The sequence below is a fragment of the Pelmatolapia mariae genome, linkage group LG7 (genome assembly GCF_036321145.2).
Source record: "Pelmatolapia mariae isolate MD_Pm_ZW linkage group LG7, Pm_UMD_F_2, whole genome shotgun sequence".
Lineage (NCBI taxonomy): Eukaryota > Metazoa > Chordata > Actinopteri > Cichliformes > Cichlidae > Pelmatolapia > Pelmatolapia mariae.
This window is the reverse complement of record NC_086233.1, coordinates 50,705,027-50,721,643: the sequence shown is the minus strand read 5'-3', so window position 1 is coordinate 50,721,643 and position 16,617 is coordinate 50,705,027. Positions and strand designations below refer to the sequence as shown.

The window sequence follows — 16,617 nt, the reverse complement described above, 5'->3', positions numbered from 1 at the left end:
TTGTTTTTCAAAGTGAAAGGTAAGAGTGAAGCTTTATATACTTATGACTCTGTGGATGTGGGCTGGGAGACATTATGTCCTGGTGAATGTGAATAAGACCAGAGAGAGAAAGAACAGCTTTATGCCAGGATGTTGATGTGATGGAAATGTACAAGGACCTGGATGTCCACATTGACTAAATGTTATTGTTATTATAATTATTTCATCATGATTTCAACTGCTGTAACAAAGAAATTTCCCAAATATGGGATAAAGCATTTCTCACCATCACCTGGTTTTGAGGTGCAGGAATAAACAAAAGCAGATTATTTATTAGTCTGCAGGTTGGATTAAAGCCACCTTTGTGTTTGGAGCTTTCTGGATTTGTCTATCTGGCACAGATTCACAGGGAAAAATACAGTAACAAGGATCGATAGCACGATAAATGAAACCTTAAAAACAAACAATGAAAGCATTAAGAGCTTTGATGCAGATGGCTTTTATTCACATTATTTTACCCAGTTAGTTTGGTCAGTTTATTTTTGCCAAAGCAGAAAAATGTATTGATTCATTTGGTCGTATGAAACATGCAAAAAGCAGTAACCAGAACTACTAATTAAGAAAACTCACACATTGCAGGCACGCACGCATGAGTATTCACAAAAATTGGCAAGTAAACACAATGAAGACACATAATACTGTTTTCACTCTGGGATAAATAACTCATCTAAACTCGGGGACTTTGACAAATATCACAGTGAATAAATTAAGTCACAGTTTTAACAGCAGTTAGTGGGAAGACTTATAAGTGTTAGCTGTATGTTGTTTGGTTTCAGATCTGGAGTCAGGCGTGCTGAGACCACAAGAACCGATCACACCGCTCGAGCATCGTCTGGATCATGGCCCTGAAAAATAAAATATTTTTTAATAGTATTTTTTATGACAAAGAAATCTTTAACCTGAGCTGACTTTTTATTCAAGAGAGATGGATGCAAAAAAACTCGGTGATTAACTTTGACATAGGAAACAGTATGTTCACCCTGAATAAATGGAGCTATGTTCTCAAGATTCACTAGGCAACGGGTAAAAAGCAAAGCCTGTATTTTAATCCAGTGGACAGAGCAATGTGAACGTGTGTCAGTGTGCATCACAGCTTAAAAATAGGACGGGAGACATTTCAGTCTCCTTCATTTACACAACTTACAGTTTGCTCAGATGAAATCTGATCAAATGTTAATAAATATAAAATATAAAAATATAAATATAAAATGTATATTTTATAAACTTTTATAAACGTATCTGATTTCTGCTGCATTACAAACGTCTTATAGAACATGTATAAAGAACAAAATGAAATTTGCAAAATATAATAATGTTCCCTTAAAAGTAAACAGCCCAGCGAGTGAGCTGTCTTGACGGACGATTGTGCTCTCAGAGTGCTTCTGGTATAATGACTGTACAAACAAATTTTAACATGAAATGTAGTCAGTATAGGGTCAGTTTGTTTGCAGCCTGCTGTTGAACTGTGAACTACATTTAGTCCCATTTGGGAATCTTAGTCACACAAGGTTGTGCTTTGTGTTAAGTACAAAAAATAACAAACTAACAACTAACTTAAGTTCAGTGTGTGTAAAAGTGCAAACTACAACAATTACCACTACTAATTCGCTCCACTACGTGTTTTAATGAACAAGGAAATAAATCCAAAGCTGCAACATCCAAACATGTTGCAGCTTTGTTTCTGAGAACGTTACTTCCTCACATCAGCCAGGAATGACAGGAGACCCCAATTTTTTACAGTTTTCTGCATCTAACAGTACATGAATAGTCTATCCTGTTGTTTTGAGATTCTAAATATTTGATAGCCTGACCCACCTTTGCCTCCTCTCAGCGACTCTCAGCACCTCACAGACCAGTTTGGAGTGGGGTGAAAGGACCAGTTGAACACCACAGTCCTCCAGGATGGTCAGAGCTTGGTCAGGCCCGACAGTCCTAGCCAGCATGAGAGTCAGGCTCTCCGGGCTGATCTTTCCTCCGCAGTCTGCTGAGCCGTTGGACCAGTCACTCCCATTCACACCTGCGACCTGCTCCGAGTTGACCGTGCTGCTGCACTGCTGAGACAGCTGGATCAAGAGCTTCCACTCGTCCACGGTCTGGGGCCTAACACCTGGCAAATAAAGAAGAGAAGGAACACACGTTAGTGCTTTTTTAGGTTTACAAACGTGGCCATTTTACGCTCTCAATAATAACTAAATGAACCAGCCAAGTAACAGGATACAGTTCCAAGGAATTGGTCCACACAAGTGTTAAAGGAATTCCTGAATTTCTTCACTCAGACAACCTGTGAAGTCAAACATTTCCAAGGCTGCCCTCTGTCCTCCACCACAGCATTAAATAAAAGGAGAATGCTGCAGCGAGGGAGCTGACAGGGATTCGAAAGACAGAACATATTTCTCCCGCATTGGCTTTTCTTTATTGGCTCCCTGTTAAATTCTAAATCAAATTAAAAATTCTTCTCCTCACATCCAAGCTCTGAATAATCAGGCACTATCTTATCTTAAAGACCTTATAGTACCGCATAACCCCAACAGAGTACTTTGCTCTCAGACTACAGGCTTACTTCTGGTTCTCAGGATATTTAACAGTAGAATGGGAGTGCTTGCTCATATGGGGTTGTTTTCTCTCTATTATCGTAGGGTCTTTACCTTACATTATAAATCTCTTGAGGTTACTGTTGTTGTGATTTGAAACCAATTGAAATGAATCGACTTGAAAAGTATAATGATACACAGAGTTACTCAGTTTAAATGAGTCGGTCAGTAAAGCCTGTATTTCATAACTCCTGCTCCACAGTTGGAGTTTAAGAAGATTATCGAGACCATCTTTATTACATGGTAATGATTAATTTAGATGTATGAACTGCTCATCGCACAAGAACAGCTGATCACAGGTTTTGCATTTACTTTAACTGTCCTCACTCTTACTTATTAAAGGATAGACCAAGTGAGATAGGTTTATCCGCCCAACCAATCTTAAATACAAGCAGTCATATTGTGGTGGCAATAAGAAAAATAATGTATACTGTGTACGTATATACTAATACAGCCAAAACGGATATCTTTGTATTTCTTGTAATGAGTTTAAAGATGCAGTACTGTTCCTGTATTAAAAAAAGCACATTTCTTTGTTTTAACAAACCTCATTCTGCAACCCCTGACACGTTTACTGTAATTAAATCTCCTCATCCAGTGAAGATTTCCCAAATTTAATTTTTCCTGTCTGAGAGACAGTGGTTTAAAGACTTCGTCTTACCATCAGATTCATCCAGCAGGGTGATGTCATCCAGCTGACAGATGGCGGTGAAAGCTTCTGTGCGAAGTTGGAGCTCATTGCAGAGGTAGAGGTAGCCCGTCCAGTACCTTCACATACACGTTACACAAAGGGTTATACCACATACATCCCGTTTTTTTTTTTAAGGTAGGCAAACTAATTACTAATTATACCCGTGACTTCGACAAGTCTGTAACATCTTCTGCTTTGAGGAAAAGTCTGCAGGAAGGCGAATCAGCAGCGACAGAAGGCGTCCATAGCCCCAAGCGAAACAATGTGAATGCCACCTGCAGCAGAAAACACAGGAAGTTAGTGATATTTATTATTGTTCCTCGTTCTCACTTCAGTATCTTATTTAAATAGATTCCAGTAGAAACGGCTATGTTTGGATCTATCCAGCTATGGTTCGTTTACATCATGTTCAGCTAGTCTACTGGGCCTTACAGGTTAAATAATAGTACTTATAAAAAAACAAACAAACATATTATCTGCTTTAGTGACTGAAATTAGTGATACAGGAACACCTTTTTACATGCCTGATAGTTTTTAGTCACTTTAGTCACTTCTACACTTTTACCTTTATTAGTGAGACACATTCTAAAATGTTCTCTTGTAATTTTTTGTTTTTTTCAATCATTTTTATGGAGTCTTAAAGAAACGTAATTTCTTAATTTCTTTAAGATGTCGTGAGGAATAGCTCTCCAGGCTTCGTCATACATTAAAAACTCCACTTTGGATGTTGGCTGCCTTTTGTTCTGTTCTCTATGAAGATGGCTGCACACTGCTTGAGTAATGTTGAGATCTGGGGAGGCCAATCCATAACTGATAGTGTTATTTGTGTGTTTTCTATCCATGTGCTTTTATTGCATTAACCGTGTGTTTGAAAAATAAAACTGTAGTCAATAAGACTTTACAGATTTTACCTAAAAATTCATATTTCCATCAATCTTGACAAGATCCCTCAACATCTATATCTGAAATGCAGACCCAAATTATGACAAGACCTTCAGAAAGCTAAAGAACTATTGTTCAAGAGCATTTAAAAAAATACAAGAAAGTCTGGCTTTTTGGAAGCAAAATAAAAAGAAATAAGGGGTGGCTCAAGACTTTTGCACAGCATTACAGTATGCTGAACTATTTTAAGATCAAAATACAGATAAACTGGTGACTAACTTAATCAATTTTTTAAAAAAGCCTAATATTATTACTTTGTATAATATTAGAAATACTTTGAGGATTTGTGCACAACATATTTTAGATTACAGAAACATTAACTGTCAAAATGAGAGAAAACTCACACATAACCTTCCATTATCTTTGTGGCATCATTGAGCCAGTTCCTGTATCATAATGGCACATGGAAATGTAAGGCTGGGCTCATAAACAATCTCACTCTGCCAGTTGAAGGATAAAGACAAAAATGTGCTAACTTACCTTGGCAGTCCATCAGGGGTCAGGGTATCACAGCACTGCGGGGCATCATGGGTAAGTGCCAGCTCCAGCCAATCCTGTCTCAGTGATTCTGGATCAAGGAGGGACTGCAAAAATGACAACCTCAAAAAAGAAGAAGAAATAAGTGAACTTCTGCTTCTAAAACGTGAGCTTGGAACACCACATACATGTCAAAAGGTTAAGCTGAAGACATACCTGTGCTCCTCACTTTGTGATTGTACCAGATTATCCAGATATGCCAGGAAATGGCTTTTTTGAGCCATGGTCATTACATCAGCAGGAGTTATGGTAGGATAGAACTGGGAAAAGGAGCGTACAGCCGCCTCACCGTGCTTCTCATACAGTCTGGATAATAACATAGCAAACTTATCTCACAAGGTCTAACACTGCTTTTCTATTTCTATAGTATAAAAATCACAATACAAGACTTCGTGTTTCTTTTTGAAGGTCAAACATTAAAGAAGGGAACTTATGTAATATGTGATCAATCAAAAAAGGATGCTGACCTGTGAAAGTGAGCGAGGAGACGAGCTGGACTCCAGGGCTGCAGCTCTCTCAGACTTCTCAAAGATTTCTGCAAATCACCTCTCTGAAAAACTTCCACCACCTTGCTAGACTGGGTGAGCTCTACAGATCCAAGCATGATATTTGATTAAGATGAAACCACCAAGAATCAATGAGCAATATATGTATATCATTATTTTATCAAAATTCTGACTATTTTTTAGTCTTTTGTTATATAGGATTATTGCAGAGTACATGCATTTAATTTCCTAACCAAAATTAAACGTATTCACCTTTATTTTCTGCATATTTTTTCTTCTGTTTGAATGTTTTAATTTTTAAAATTAAAACACTGTCTGTTTGTCGATTTGTGAACTCTGAAAACGCACATACATGTAAATTTTCAAGGATAATTGTCTGACCTAGCATTGCCTCAGTGAAGGAGCTCATTATCTCGGGCTGCTCCTGGTGGCACAGCAGACACATTCTTCTCACGCGCTCTTGGTCCAGCAGAAAAAAGTAGCGCCTCAGGAAAACTGTGCACCCCAGCTCTTGTTCATTCTGGTTTCTGAAGCAGCTCAGTTCTGTGTACAGTGTGGCCAGCTCAGAGAGATGAGCCAGCAAATCTGATGGTATGGGTTTAGGGGGCACCACACGGACTGGCTCAGCAGGACTCCCATTTGAAGCACCGTTTTTCGTTGAGTCTAACATCAGCTGGTTCTCATGCTGTCCCTCTTCTTCCTCAGGCTTAGGCGTTTCGTTCTTCTCTGTAACATCTGTCGGTTCTTCTGATGAGGAGGTAGGCTCCTCTCGTTGATCTGAGCAGGTGCTTAAATAATCCGTATCCCATCTCTCCTCTCCTGCTCCATCGATAGCGGAATCACCTGCAGCAGCAGACTTGAGCTCCACAGACCCAAGTATTCGCTCCAGAACCGGCAACCACTCCAGCAGAGCTTCTTTCAGGGAGGCTGGGTCTAGTAGCACCAAAGGATCTTGTATCTGGGAGCTGATGTCGGAAACATATTTGTAACTGTTTAATGGAAGACATTACTGGATCTTGCATTGGAGAAACTAACAAAATGTAGTACTTACATAGCTTGCTCTGTTGCTGACTGAAGTTCCTGCATTTCAGCCTCAGCGTTAGATATTTCATCACCAACCCTGTGACACATACATGTCAAAGTAAAAAAGAAAACAGTCTGGATTTATCTCTTTTTTATGGCTACTATTAAAACAATACAAATTGCTCTAAGCACTCTAAAACAGGGTTGCAACAGCACTTACTCATTCTCCATTTCCTCTGAGTACAAATTTGTGGTGGCTGATATTTCAGTGGGTCCGCCCTCTCTGAATTCAGGTCTCTGCCAGAGCTCAGAGTTCATCTGGAGAGTGTTGATCTTCTCTGTTGTCTTCTTAACGAAACTAGAAACACTGATGACAAGAAGGTGAACGATAAATATGTTTTGTTGCACTATTTAGCAAAACAATAAGAGGACGAGAAAGCAGTACAAATACAAAGGTGAACTGACTCAGAAGGATGAAAAATGCGAGACCTTAAAATTAAACACACCACATGTGCCTCAGTATGAATAATAAAACACAGATGTGGGTCTTCAGCGGAAAGGGGAAGTAAGGCATATGAATGCACAGCTGCACTTGAGTGAAAGTTTCAATTCTCAGAAGAAGAAAGTGTTAAAATATAGCTCAAAGCAGCATGAGCTGCGGTGAGAGGCACATTTGTAGTTAAAGCTTCTTTGTTTCTCATTCACCTGTCTTTAACGGCCTGCAGCGCGATGCGGGGGGGTTTGGGACGGAACGAGAGTGGGAGGTGAAACTGCAGGCCTTGGTCAGATCGTTCGGCCTCCGTGCGCTCACTGGTCTGTGGATCTGAGTAGAGGTGGGGGCGAGATTCGGAGGAAAAACACAGATGGATGGAGTACCAAAGAGATGAGAGAGACAGTGGAAATAATGCAAGCAGATGGAGCAAACGTGGCAGACACTAATGAAGAGAAAACACAAATCAAATGCTGCACGATACAAAACAAATTAACCAAAACAGTGATGTATGTGAGCGATACGATGGAAAAAGATAAGAAACTTGGTATTAACAGTGGGACAAAGTGAAGATTAAATTTGTAAAGCAGGTCAATAATCACAGTGATTGCTCAGCACTCACAGCAAATCCAACAATGCAGCAGCAGAGAAACATTTTTATCAAATGATTTTATTTTATTTTTAAACTCAAGTCAGAAACTGTAATAGAAAAAAACACAGTTGGTTATTAAAAACATGTATGATCATTACAACAGAGAGGCAAAGAGTCAAATTATTAGCAGTTATGTTACACAGATCCTGTGGAACGCTCCCACATCCAATTAGTTAGGTTATTCTCTTGAAAGGTTTTTTTCTCCCTCTTTCTTGGTTTTTAGTAGAGCGTTAAACTGAAAATAATTTTACTCTCTCTTAACGCTGAAATCAGAAGGGGCAGAAAATAAATTTGGTCCTGAGACATAAATCATATATAAAAAAAGAGAGAGAAAACACAAAGAGATGGAATCAGGATAAGAGTCAAAGAATGAGTGATGAAAGAAAGAAGAAAAGTAAGTTAGATTTCTGCTTTGCTGTGATCACGGTTTCAGTATTAGTGAGCCTAGTTTTAATGAATTTAATCTGTTCTGATCATTTTTAGAAAGAGTTACATCGACTTAAGCCTGCTTTCTACAGAAAAATGCTGTGTCTGCTAATATTTACTAAATTCTGGCTGCGGTTGTCAACTTTTCATCTCTGAGAATTTTCAGTTTTTGCAGATTATACTAAATATGAAGGTTATACAATTGAAAAAGTGTTATTTTATCACCAGTATTAGAAGGCTCTTTGTAACTCTGTATGCATCACTTACGACTGTCTCTTACCGTGATCAACCTGATCCTCATCCTGCACAAAGCTGAATTCTTTGAGTCGCTCCTCCTCTGACACAGAGTGATTAAGCAGGGAGCTCGTCTCCTCATCTGACTGGCTTCCTCTGCGGCTGATCACTCGATAGATTCCACAGTCCAGGACGTTGAAACTCTCCTTAAAAACCACGTATCTAATATCACTACACTTCATTCATTACATAGAATAACTGTGAGCCACTGAAGAACTAAAGAAACACATTAGTTCTTACATGTGAGGAGATACTGCTCCTCCGGCTGCTGGAGGCTGAGTCAAGAGGCTCCAGTTTTGTGAAGACCTCTTCCAGCTGCCCGATGAGCTCCAGATGTGTGCTGGAACTGAGCTGAGACTTCAGGTGCTCGAGGCGGTCAATGGGAATTGATTTCCTGGCCTGAATTAAATAAAAAATAATTCCTACTAAGATCTTGATAAACAAAGTTAAAAAAAACCAAAACAAAACACACAAAACCCCCATAAAAAGTACTTAAACTTTAATCTGCAGCATACAAACATCTGAAAGTTGTCAAGAAAACTGACTAATGCATCGTCGCCACTGTCATTTTATTTTAAGGTGTGGACCAGAAGTTGAACGACTGCCTTTCTAATTTAAAAGTCTGAATTACATTTCCCCACAGTAGTATGTAGTATATATCTAACGTAGAAGAAACATGATGGAAAATAGCATTTGATAAACTTAAAATTCAATTTGATTCAATTAAATAGCACCAAAAGACAAGAAGAGTTGTCTCAGTGCATCACATGAAGTCCCGCAGAAGTCTGAGTCAACAGAAGCACAGCTAAAGGATGGCTCAGGGTTACCTGACCTCCCGGACTGTTTTACACAAGCGTAAGCAAAGGTCTATGAAGGCCTGTTCTTGTTGAAGTTGTTGATGGTAAGATGGCAGTGTTGTTATCATTAATGAAGTCATTAAATTTCTTGTGCTTTTATAGCTGAGAACACTGTTTCCTTAACTATCACTGAGCCCTGCTGTGTTTGTTGTTGATGATGCAGATTAATCATTACGTTTTCTTAGGAAAACTTAACAGTAAACACAAGGACTCTCTCCGTTTTTCTCTTCCTTCTATCAATCCCTCCATGTTTGGGTCACGAGGGCAGCAGTCTAAGCAGAAACACCCTGACTTCCCTCTCCCTGCCACCTGCTCCAGGTTGTCCCAAGTAAACCAAATGTCCCTTAACTAACCCTACTTCCAGCTGCTCTTTTTCATTAACACCTACTTAACTCGACTGTACTTTTAGAGTTAGTCATTAGGTGATCGTACTGGTACTAGGGACATTTTTAGCATCTACTTGGACGGGGTTTCAAGCGAACTGAATCAAGCCAAAATGTAACATGAACAGATCGCATGCCACTGATTGGCCTGGGACCGACATGAATGAATGAGTCACGACAGCGACTCCTTCACAAGAATCAAACCTGACATTTTTCAAACGAAGCAAGAGTGAAATGGTAACACAACGCCCACCGCGTTCTCTGTGACAACAAGTCACAGCAGGTATACCATCGCCTCCATCTCCTCGATTGTTGCATTGTGTCACATACACGATGTCACCCACACTGAGCTGGTACTTCATTGTAATGGAAAATTACTGAAACTGAGCAGAATCTAGCCAAGCTCAACTAAGCGGAGCCAACTAGGATCTAATGGAAAAGCAACTTTAGTATGGCAGTGCTAGTGATCTTACCCTGCCTGTAGTGATTGCGTGTTGGAACATACAGCAGACAGCAGCAGCCAGAGGCCAGGACTCCCTGCGCAGCAGACGCTCAACACATCGCTCTGCAGATAACAAGGAGAGGTGGGACAGACGCCCGCTTCCATGGAGACAGAAGAGCTCACTGCGATAGACCGCCACATCAAGCAAATCTACAAAAAACAGAAAACAGACTGAGAATAATTTACACTCGATTATATCAGAACAACAAAGCTCTGCATGATCATCGTTAACCTTCATGATTTTTGTCTATCAAGATTAAAAATAAACATGATGTTATTGCAGTAAAATAATAAAATGATTACATTTTAAGGGAATATGATTTGTGTTCATGAAATAAAAGGTTGGTGGTATTCTGGGAAAAAAAGAAGGCAGAAACACACCTTTAACTTCAGTCCAGAGGAGCAGCTGTCCATTCTGAGGTGTGAAGATATAAATGGCAGAATCAGTCCAGGTCAGCAGGTTTTGGTCCCTATACACAAAAACAAAGTGTACAGTTAGTCTAGCGACAGGCTGATCTGCATATGGATTTCTTTAAAAAATTTGACATGTCAGATGAAATGAAAATATCTCGAATATTGTAACATGACATGATAAATTATGCTTATTACCCCAAATAAAGCAGCTTAGGGAAGGCGATAGACTGTGGAGTCTTCTGCACTGGATTGTAATTTGGCTCATTTCTGCGTCAGAGGAAGACAATATAGATCAGAAGTCTGGCTTTTAAAATAAGCAGGATCCTAAGCAGGAGCACACATTACCTAAAAGTGATGAGAGGCAGTGGAGGACACGCCAGAAGCTGTTTGAACTGATGGGTGCTCAGAACCTCGCCATTAAAACTGGCCTCCCATATTCGAGACCCCGGCCGGGCACAGTACAGCAGTGGGGGCTGACCCATTAATAATCCCCTATTCTGAGGGAAAAAGCAAGCTCCAAACTCCCCGTCACGCTCCTTATTACCAACACGCCAGAACTTCTCCCTGAAGAGACACACAGAAGCCAAAAATCACATAACAACCTTTAAGAGTCCCCAAACACCATGGAATACAGTTTTTATAAACATGAGGAAAAAATAAAATAAATATTGATTTTATAATATACTATACAGGAAGCTCAACACGGCCAGGCTTTATTTGTGTTGGAGATAACGGGTAGTACAACAGGGATTATTGTTTGTTTGTTTATTTATTTCAATCATGTAAACAATATACAGATACATTTAGCAAAGAAAAGAAGAGAGAAAAAAATACTATACAAAATAAAGTTAATACATTTCAATACCGCTTCTGTTCGCATTCAGCTTTCTTTGTTATTTCTACTTCAGGCTCTGCGTGCTAACGTAAAATAGGGTTTTCGATGCGTTATTTGACTCTTATTCTGCAGAAATTAACAAAGTTGGTGCCGCAAAATGCACAAGTGATTGTACCAGTAAGTGCACTGTTGGTGCTGCCATTTATTCCTAATGTGACAGCTGCTCATTCAATCACTGGAACAATGTGGGGCACATCACTCACACTGCTGTAACTTTACAGTTGGGCTTCCTTTGGCGCTACAGGTAAACTACCGCTCAGGGTAGCTGTTTAAAGTGCATTCTTTTTGCAGAGTATAACACTTATAGGATACTGTTAATGAAAGAATCAGAATGTGTCACGGATGATTTCAAACTGAAACTCACAGCATAGCACACTGGACATATAAAGTGCTTTGGACCATATTTTCGGCATAAGTTACTATGGCGATCTAGCCAAGTTAAAAGTGAGGCACCTTTGACACTGAAAACTCGCCAACGTATTAATCCTGGTTGTAGCACTGCTTTTGTGCGCAGAAGAATCTGTTTTAGTTTATGTTTAAAAAAAATACAAACTTAATATTTTAAGAATAAGAGAAGAATCTGCGATAAAAACTAATATGTCCATGATTATGGATCCAACATCTTACTACTGGACCATTAGTGAGAACATTTAACTAAATGGAAGCATGAGTGTGAGCTCTCTGTGAGTCTCTCCCGAAAAAGAGAATATGAAAGACACAAAACAGATGGAACAAAAGTGGTACTCACTTCTCTGTGTCGCAGAGGTAGCAGCGTGTGAGGGAAGACACAAGCAGTCGTCCATCTTGGTACCCAAGCTGAACCACTTTAGAGTCCACAGTGGTGACAGTCTGGACAGGGAATATAACAAACGCTGACCCCTAAAGACAAAAAAAATTATATATATCATGAATTTTGCATATAATAAATGTAGCATGCAGAGGCAACATTTGCCCCCCCCCAAAGAAAAAAAAACAAAACAGTGAGAAACAAAACCAGCACAGTCAGTAAACTAATGACTAAGAGCTATTATATGCAATAATATGCAACTCTCAGCTATACTAAGAGTTGCATATTTAACCACTAAACTACAATGTACTTTTAATTGGTGCCAAGCTTTCAATGTTAATCAGCAGTCACTACCTTTCCCATTTTGGAGGATCCTGCACGGAGAAAGGACACCTTGCCTCCAGAGTCGCCGACAAAAACTTTCAGCGCGCTTGTATCCCAGCAGAGTGCAGTAACTGTCTGACCTCTGTGCTCCCAGGACACGCTGACTCTCTCTGGACGAACCCGCCGCTCCAACTGCAGCTCCCACACCACCACCAGACCCTGACTGGATGTGTATCACACATAGTGAACAATATGGGAACCACAGCCAAACACAGAGATGAAGCAGAAAAGAAAAAGCCTGCAACTTGTTTAAAAGTACTTTTTGTAGTTACCCACAACAGAATTCAACTACAACTTTAACCACCAGGGGGCAGCATTCTACAAGTGGATGTGTTAACACACATTTTAAACCAAGGAGGGGTACAAAACATTTTCTTTACTTTCTTGAATAAACGCTAACCTTGTTGCAACTGCAATAAAGTCTTCATCATGAGGGCAACATGCCACCTGAGCGATGGATCCCTCCTGGGAGAAACACGCACATTGAGTGATGGGTCAGTGGACAGATGCAAAGAAAACAAACACCGCATTACTGTTTATGTTTAACTCTAGCACTCATTAACAGAAGAGCAGCACAGGCTCACAGTCACTTATTACCTTGTGAGTGAGGATGAGCCGTTGTTTCCAGCCCTCCCTCTGAATCAGGTGCACCCCCCCTGCTGATGTTCCTAATGCGAGCCACTTCCTCGACACTGCCAAACAGGTACACTACAGCACAGTGTAACTCAGAATTAATGTCAAGCATAATTATATTCTTGCTTTTCTAATTTTCTTCCACTACAGCTGAAAGAAATTAAATCCATATTGTGTATTTTTTAATACGTCCTAAAGCCAGGATTCTCAAAGTGCGGTTCATGTGGCAATGGTGGCCCCCATTAGTAACCCTTTATGTGGCCTGAAGGTAGTTTATTTCATCCAGATCACTAATGGTTAAAATATAAACACCACCAAAACGACAAATACCAAAATAAACAAGATTCTTAAATGACACATTACATCCACTAATTTGTTTTTGTTTCAAGTCCTTCTTTAAAGATATTTAGGAATATGAGATGCCTACTTGAATATAAATAGAAAACTGGCTAGAATTACTACCTTTAGCCTGCCAGAGTCCAAACGCAGAGCAGAGAGAAGTGGATCGAGGCAGTCAAACTCTGCCAGGACATAATTGTGGTTCTCTGGAACAACTGGTATCGGAGGCATCTTCACTGGTGCTCCAACACAGCTGAAGGACAAAGAGTGAGTCAGATAAGTATGAAAGAAAATAGGAGAGAGTTCATACCATGGCCCTCGGCCGTGTGGCTTCACATGACTTACAGCAGCGTACCTACCCCCTTTAATTGACCAGTCATGACTCCACTCTACATTACCGCCAGCCTGAAAAAAACCTCCTCTTTAAAACAGTTAGTTTGGTGCACAGAGCACTTTTTAAATGATTTTATTCTAATTCAGTTAAAATACTGAAGCTTTTAGTAATCACCCAACATATAAGCGAACCTCAACATTAGGGTGAGAAGGTGAAAAGAAGGTGAGAACCAGCACTCCAGTCTGACCTCAGGCCTTCTGTTTGTTGGCATGCTAGTGTAACAGGGGGTGTAACTTCAGTGTGAGTTCGTGAATGAATTTGGTGCAACAGTAGTATATTTAACTGCTGAAGGGACTGAAAATGTAGAACTGGCTACATTTTCAAGCCTCAGTGTTGCACAGTGATGATTTGCACTTAATTAACTGACAAATTTAAGGATAAAAGCCGTGAGGAGGATGTTGATTTTTTTTGTTGCTGGATACATTCAGCCCTAGCTGTTGTTCAAAATGATTCACCTTTCATTTAGTGTTGGATGTTAGCTGTTTCAAAAGTGGTCGTAAATTGTGTAGATTCAAGAGTGGAAGTTTCCACTTTGTTAGAAGTTAAAGTTTTGCAATAAATACGTTAGCTTTAGTTACAGAAAAATGAGCTGCTACTGTGAATAGTTCACCCAAAGGCTGCAGTCACTGGTTACACCAGACACCAGTTTTCATTACTGCACCATACTATACTGTAAATCAGAGCAACAGGGCCTCACAATTGATGGCCTCGTATAAAACTTGCAATTAGGCTCTGAGATCATTAAACACCGCTGGTGCTCTGGCTGAAATAATAAATCTTACAAACAATAATTAATACATAATAATAATTCAGTAATAAAATGTAATCTCTCTGATTCTCATTATTCTTAATGAAAATATTGTGACGCTGAAATCATTTAACTTACACAGTGAGCATTGTTTTTGGCCGCTTTCCTTCCTTGCTAAACTTTATTAATAGCACTGTTCCAGTCTTACTGAACAAATGCTATAATTTCCCTCTCACTTACTGACACTGTGCAGCAGCTGTGCTGCTTTCAGTCTGCATTAAGTGTTTATGCTCATATTTATTTAATATTATAGCTCCATTTTCCTTTGCCAGTGAAACCATCTTTGTTACTGTTCATACGCTGCCAACACCACCCCTTTCATATTAACGTGCTTGTAACTACATTATATGCCCCGTTTTCCCCATAATTCTGTTTATAAAATTTTTTAAAGAGAAAGCACAAACTGCTAAACTGGTGCATGCCATTACTGAAGCAATGAGACAAAACCCTACATTTGCACTTGGTTCACTGTATAAAGCAGAATATAATAAGTAATCCATGTACTTCAGTCCAAACATGTGACATCTCTCCTTAATTGTCGATTTTTAAATCAACATTATAATGAATCCCTAGAAGTTCAATGGCCTCTCCATTTCTGCCAATAAAGATGAATCCTCCCACTCACGTAGTGTCCAAATTTTTCTATATTCCCAACCTCTGAGATCAGAACTTTTCACATTTACACAGGGAAATACATTTTTTTCCATCTCCGACCTAATTCACCATCTATACCAACTTTAAAACACATCATGCCTATTAAATAAATAAATATATACCATAAAAAAGTAATTCTTTTTCCACACCTTTATTATATGTTAAAATAAACTGCCTTTTGTCTTGTGAATAAAATAAATAAGTAAAAATAACCCTGATTATAGTAAACCAAAAATAAATAGTGATGACATTTTATTTATTCCATAGTTTTTTTTTTGTAAGATGCAAGTACCAAAACACTTTGGGCATGAAACAGAAATTCTCCGTCTGAAATACGTCAGAATCGAGTCAGATGCTGATGCGTCAAAAATATTTCTGGTTGTAGATTGTCGCACGGGTAGACTAAAACCCAGTTCATGTTGGTGTAGCTGTATCTAACTGTGGGACTGACAAACCTCAAATGTCATCAGAGCAGTAACAATATACGGGAAAAACAGGAACAAAGATAGCGCGTTTATTAACCATTTCAGTATTATGAACAGGCAGTAGTCTCGTCACCCTATGTTTGTTCATTGCCGTTGCTGCAGAGGATTCACGCATGTCACGATCATAATTTAAAATCGAAAGCGTTTTCTCTTTTGGCCCAAAACAATGCGAAACATGACAACGCGCACAGACACACAATAATATCCACTTAAAGATTAAAATATTCGCAGTGTTTACTTCCTCGTTAGTGGGTAGTGGGTCCTGAAAAGCAGCGCCCACCGTCACGAGTTAATCTAACACCAGTTAATCTGAAACACCGGTCCAAAAATCACTGAAGCTAAAATTTGCGTCAAAACACACCGGAACCACGCGGAAATATTTCAAAGTGTAACATTTATTTCAAACATTTCACTGTCACAGTTTATTACAGTTAACACAAATCTAACCAGCCCGCTCCTCCCACTTTGTTTTCAATAACAAGTTAGCAAGCATGCTAGCTTAAACGCTGTCATGTCTATTCACCTCCAGCTTCGTAAATTAAACTCACCAGATATACCGCGCAACTCTCCCGGCTGTAACACCACACTTACGAGGCTTTCTTACATCCCAGATTTATTGCGTCTTTGCTCCGCTGTGCTGGAGAAAGTCTCGGTCAGCAGACCCGTGACAGTCTCACTCACTCAGCTGATGAGGGCACTTCCTGAAAGCAGCGCGTGGGCTTCCTCTGAGTTTTAGATCAACTGAAATTGAAAGCGTCTGCATTTATTACCCAAATCAGTTGCGCATTTAGAAAGGCTACACATGAGGTAAAGATGAAACAACTCATCCCATTATTAGAAAAAAAAAAAAAACAAAGCAAAACAAGCTGCAGTGTGGATTTTTAAATGAAA

General features: G+C 39.5%; 1 protein-coding gene across 1 annotated transcript; it reads right to left on the bottom strand.

The window, feature by feature from the left end:
- Positions 1 to 478: 478 nt before the first annotated feature.
- hps5 (HPS5 biogenesis of lysosomal organelles complex 2 subunit 2) lies at positions 479 to 16,402 on the bottom strand. Its single transcript, XM_063479526.1, has 23 exons — positions 16,275 to 16,402; positions 13,509 to 13,638; positions 13,011 to 13,121; positions 12,814 to 12,878; positions 12,384 to 12,576; positions 11,991 to 12,121; positions 10,693 to 10,911; positions 10,543 to 10,614; positions 10,315 to 10,403; positions 9,905 to 10,083; positions 8,432 to 8,590; positions 8,178 to 8,337; positions 7,035 to 7,152; positions 6,550 to 6,696; positions 6,358 to 6,426; positions 5,688 to 6,271; positions 5,268 to 5,388; positions 4,957 to 5,106; positions 4,744 to 4,863; positions 3,483 to 3,596; positions 3,292 to 3,398; positions 1,855 to 2,146; positions 479 to 884 (listed from the first exon to the last, which is right to left on the bottom strand). Exons 2-23 carry the CDS (start codon positions 13,614 to 13,616, stop codon positions 824 to 826), a joined length of 3,369 nt encoding a protein of 1,122 aa, XP_063335596.1. The 5' UTR covers positions 13,617 to 13,638; positions 16,275 to 16,402; the 3' UTR covers positions 479 to 823.
- Between the last annotated feature and the right edge of the window lie 215 nt (positions 16,403 to 16,617).

Coding starts and splice junctions, on each gene's coding strand:
- hps5 (XM_063479526.1), bottom strand. CDS start 13,616: ATGCCTCCGATACCAGTTGTTCCAGAGAACCACAATTATGTCCTGGCA. Junction 10,912..11,990: donor TACCTCTGCGACACAGAGAA/GTGAGTACCACT, acceptor GTGTCTCTTCAG/GGAGAAGTTCTGGCGTGTTG. Junction 7,153..8,177: donor TGAGGATCAGGTTGATCACG/GTAAGAGACAGT, acceptor ACCTCTACTCAG/ATCCACAGACCAGTGAGCGC.